This window comes from Eucalyptus grandis, chromosome 4 (genome assembly GCF_016545825.1).
Source record: "Eucalyptus grandis isolate ANBG69807.140 chromosome 4, ASM1654582v1, whole genome shotgun sequence".
Lineage (NCBI taxonomy): Eukaryota > Viridiplantae > Streptophyta > Magnoliopsida > Myrtales > Myrtaceae > Eucalyptus > Eucalyptus grandis.
This window is the reverse complement of record NC_052615.1, coordinates 14,089,708-14,093,965: the sequence shown is the minus strand read 5'-3', so window position 1 is coordinate 14,093,965 and position 4,258 is coordinate 14,089,708. Positions and strand designations below refer to the sequence as shown.

Sequence of the window (4,258 nt, the reverse complement as noted above, 5' to 3'; positions counted from 1 at the left end):
TCAATTTTTCATTTACTTATGGCACTTCTAATATCCTTTTGCCGAATGAAATTTTACAATCAATTGACAAGGACAGCAATGTTAAGTAAAATGAACTATATCATTCTCACATCAACAGGCTTAGCGGAACTTTTTCAGCTAGCCATGCCGTTGAATTTATGCTGCGAAATGAACATTAATGAACTTGAGGGTATTTCTAGCGTTGCTAAGATTTGGATTCTTAGTCGGAACAAATAGAAACGTCAAGAAGTAGCTGCAAACATTTGAAGGAGGGGGCTAATTGCAATTCTTCCCACAGTGGAGGGGGGTTGTCTGCAATTTTTCCAGAACTTTATCTAACCCACTGGCTCCCGATATGAGAAGAAGAAGCATTACTCCCACCAGAAGGCCCTAAATTTTTTAGCCCCAACTTTTGATGACACAAATATATAGTAAAGAACTACAAAGTGGAAAAAAAAAATAGTTGATGTTTTGCGTTTCTATACATTTCCAAAAAATATTGCGTAAAAATAAAACTAGTAACTTGAAACGGTAAGAACAGGACATATAGTGAGAATCGTGCAAAAATTCAGATTATGTCATCTGCCTTGAAGAACAGTAAGAGTAACATCGTTGGCAGAACATGTCTTTTGGCTTTTTCTAGAGGAATCTGTGTCTTGGGTTATTTTCATCGAGGTGAATGCAGGTTTCTTTGGACGAGGAAGATCCACTTCACTATTGATCATTGAAATAACAGTTGATATGGAAGGCCTATCTTTTGCCCTTTCTTGCGTACAAAGAAGCCCCACATTTATGCATCTTGAAAGCTGAACCTCAAAGCATTTAGCAGGTATGTTTGGGTCCACTAGTGCTAGAACATTCTCTTCATTCCATAACTTCCATGCCTGCAAATTATTCAAGTTAATTTACTATTGGAGTTCCAATTTATAAGAATAGAACGCAGTTCCAACTTCTATATCGATGAGAGCTCACCAGTCCTAGAAGGCTCAAGCATTGATCTTCATAATGAAAACAAGTGTTCCGTCTTCCACTTATGATCTCCAGTAATAATATGCCGAAACTAAAGACATCTGACTTTTCCGAAAATCGCCCTTCCATTGCGTATTCGGGAGCCATGTAACCACTACATTCCATTAACAAGTTCAGTTTCGTTATTATGAGTAGAGAATAAAATCACTAGGAACGTCAAACTAAAGAGGTACTAACTAGGTTCCCACAACTCTTCGTGTATTAGCTTGATTTTCGTTTCCCCCAAATATCCGAGCCATTCCAAAGTCTGAAATTTTTGGATTGAGCTCTTCATCCAGCAGGATATTGCTTGGCTTCAGATCTCTATGTATAATCCTCAGTCTGGAGTCCCTATGAAGATAAAGCAGACCACGACAAATTCCATCGACAATGTTGAACCGTGTTCTCCAATCCAAATGTACTTGTTTTAGTGGATCTGCATAGACATAGAAGTTTAATGCAAAAAATTCATTTTTGCAACTGGAAAAGAGTGAAATGCACGGAAGTTTAAAGCCAAACAGGACACGTATAACATCTGCAGCGAGAACAGTCCAATCCTGCTCTAATGGCTAACCATACAAATGAGGCTTTCTGCATATATGGTATAAATGATAGTTTGAGTCAACATTGAAATAAGCGAAATATTACCAAAAAGAAATGTGTCAAGACTCTTGTTTGGCATGAATTCGTAGATTATCATTTTCTCATCTCCTTCAAAACAGCATCCCAGGAGTCTAACGAGATTTCGATGTTGGACGTTACAGATGACCACCATTTCGTTCATAAATTCTTGCTGCCCTTGTCCTGAGGCTCTCGATAGCCTCTTGATTGCTATTTCCTGACCGTTTGGTAGTCTCCCCTGTACACAGGGACTAAATGAGCTGCTAAAATTAAAACACACACTCGCACACAACTACGTATATAGTACTTAACTATACATGAATAATTATACCTTGTATACCGGACCGAAACCACCCCGTCCAAGCTTATTGGCCTCACCAAAGTTTCCTGTTGCTGCAACTAATTCTTCAATCTTATATTTCACAAACTCCTGGAATTCAACTCTGCTCAAGTTCTCTCCAAGCATTACCAGTGAAGAAACTTCACCACTGGACAAGTGTTTTTCCTTTCCTTCCTTTACTGCTGATCCAGAAAACAATGTTTGTTATTTTTTCCATGCAAACTCAGATATTATTGACAATTCCAAGATTCAACAGCTGCACTGCCTATTACCTCGCTTTTTCGCCTTCCACCTGGCAAACCATATTGTGATGATGACAATGAGTGTTCCCATAATGACTGTAGTTGCTACGATTTCTCTCAGATGTCCCTTTTCATCTGGAGATCAGAATGGAGACATGAACTGATGCCTCAGATTATGTTGATGCTGCTAGTAAGCAACTACTAAACGAATTATTTTAACGAATTATTTTGGTACGCTTGTTTTATAGCTAAGAATGAGACTTTGTCATAGTTAAGAAGATTTGCAAAATCTGCTCCTTTATCAGGGCTCCATATTAGACCCTGCTTGAGCCCATATTTGAGAGTGCACGTGTGCGCATGTCTTGGTTTGTCAATGAGAACCGCCAAGTCTTGAAGAGTGAATCGAGCCGAGTGTATTGATCCATCTAAACATAATCTGCACTACCAAACTGATGAGAACCATAATCTAAGAGTAAAGTTAATTTACCAAGTTCTGAGTGGGCCAGCCGAACATAGAGAGCTGTTCCTCCAACGGACAACTTCTGTAGGTCAATTAGGTCTCCTGTCCAGAACATGCAGCCGACTCCAGAGTCATATGCATATGCTACACATGAACAATTAATTGAGCAATTTCCTGGGCAATCATTTTCGAGTGTAGAATAAAAAATTGCTGAATTTGGCATTTTCATCATTTCCAGCTTTAAAAATCCATCCTTTTTGCTGGCTGTACTGCTACCATTTGTAGTTCCATTGCACTGCAGTGATGACTTCCGAATGCATCCACTGGACCAATTTCCTCTTCTCCATTCCTCAGAGTTTTTAGGCTCAAAGCCTCTCAAGCAGCTACAAATTGGTGAATTCCTGGCATTGCAAATTCCAAACGGTCCACACTGGCCATAGACATCACAATCGCTCACCCGAGATGACCAAACAATCTTCCAGGAACTGCTATTGTGATCCAAATATGGTTGCACTAAATCTCCGTTTGATTTCAATAACAAATATGACAAGTAAGACGCCTCAGAAAAACTGTGATCTAGATAGACTGTTCCTTCCTGATCGTTCACCAGGTCAAACCCATTAATATAGACTGATTGCTTCTTAGGTACTCCAATTGGACCGCTTCGCCAATACAGAGAACTGCAATTCCAAATGAAAAGTTCAGGAATGTACCATGGAACAAGACTTGCCGAGAAGCTTCCAATTGATGGATCAGAAGGGCTTTTCCAAGATGTTAGTGCCTGCTTCTCATTTGGATTTGAGATAGTGCTGAGTTTCATTTTCGCTAAGAATGAATTGGTCATGTGCTGGAAACTTTGCCAGAGAGGGTCTCCATTAGAATTAGAGCTATGTTTGAGCAAGACGAGGTTCCCAGAATCTAACAACTGAGCTTTTGCATCGGTTACAGAGTTGGAAACATTTGATGACCAAACTAATTCCCCCTTTCCATTCATGACCACTAGATTACCATCATTGGATATCTTCACAACACCAGAAGAATCTAAAATCGGATTCTCTCTGTTCGCTACCCAGAGAACATTATATGTAGGAACATTATCGAACCAAATCCCCACATAGCGATTTGCAGAACCATTAGGACTAAAGAATCCCATTCTATAGAGACCTCCACTTGATGTTATACTAGCAGGGTCTTGGATATGCTCAGTTGCTGTGATGACATCTCCTCCAATGCAAAATTTTACAACATAATGAGACATTAGAAAGAGAGAGAACAATCTTACTTTTCCCAGAAATATCATGATGATAACTTGAATCTTTCCTCCTGAACAACAACCTATAGCACGGACACTGCTGCAGCACTAGTGGCTTTGGTAGAGAAAGTACCAAGATCACCACGAGCCGCAAGTGAATTTGAGGACAGAAGATGAAAATCAGAATTCTGCAGAGGAAGGCCTAGTGGTTGAAGGTAAAGGCGGTTTCCCACCACAAGAGATACCCACATGGCCTGATTATCATTTCCATAGTCCCTGGCTAATGGACTTACGGAGCTCCATTAAGAAAGCGATAGCGCAGAGTCTGCTTTTTC

The 4,258-nt window shown here is 39.9% G+C and overlaps 1 protein-coding gene across 2 annotated transcripts; it reads right to left on the bottom strand.

Annotated features, from left to right (window-relative positions):
• Positions 1-429: 429 nt before the first annotated feature.
• Positions 430-4,258, bottom strand: LOC104442696 (G-type lectin S-receptor-like serine/threonine-protein kinase At1g11330). Of its 2 annotated transcripts, none has more exons than XM_039311185.1 (7): positions 2,699-4,258; positions 2,242-2,346; positions 1,961-2,151; positions 1,657-1,867; positions 1,207-1,444; positions 973-1,123; positions 430-884 (listed from the first exon to the last, which is right to left on the bottom strand). In XM_039311185.1, exons 1-7 carry the CDS (start codon positions 3,969-3,971, stop codon positions 579-581), a joined length of 2,475 nt encoding a protein of 824 aa, XP_039167119.1. In that variant the 5' UTR covers positions 3,972-4,258; the 3' UTR covers positions 430-578. The 2 variants fall into 2 exon arrangements, with proteins under 2 accessions (XP_039167119.1, XP_039167120.1); XM_039311186.1 differs by having other exon boundaries at positions 1,961-2,148.

Excerpts from the sequence above, each read along its gene's own strand:
- LOC104442696 (XM_039311185.1), bottom strand. The coding sequence starts at position 3,971 with ATGATATTTCTGGGAAAAGTAAGATTGTTCTCTCTCTTTCTAATGTCT. Across the intron at positions 1,868-1,960 it reads GTTTCGGTCCGGTATACAAG|GGGAGACTACCAAACGGTCA; the intron begins GTATAATTATTC and ends CCCTGTGTACAG. Across the intron at positions 1,124-1,206 it reads CGAAGAGTTGTGGGAACCTA|TGGTTACATGGCTCCCGAAT; the intron begins GTTAGTACCTCT and ends AATGGAATGTAG.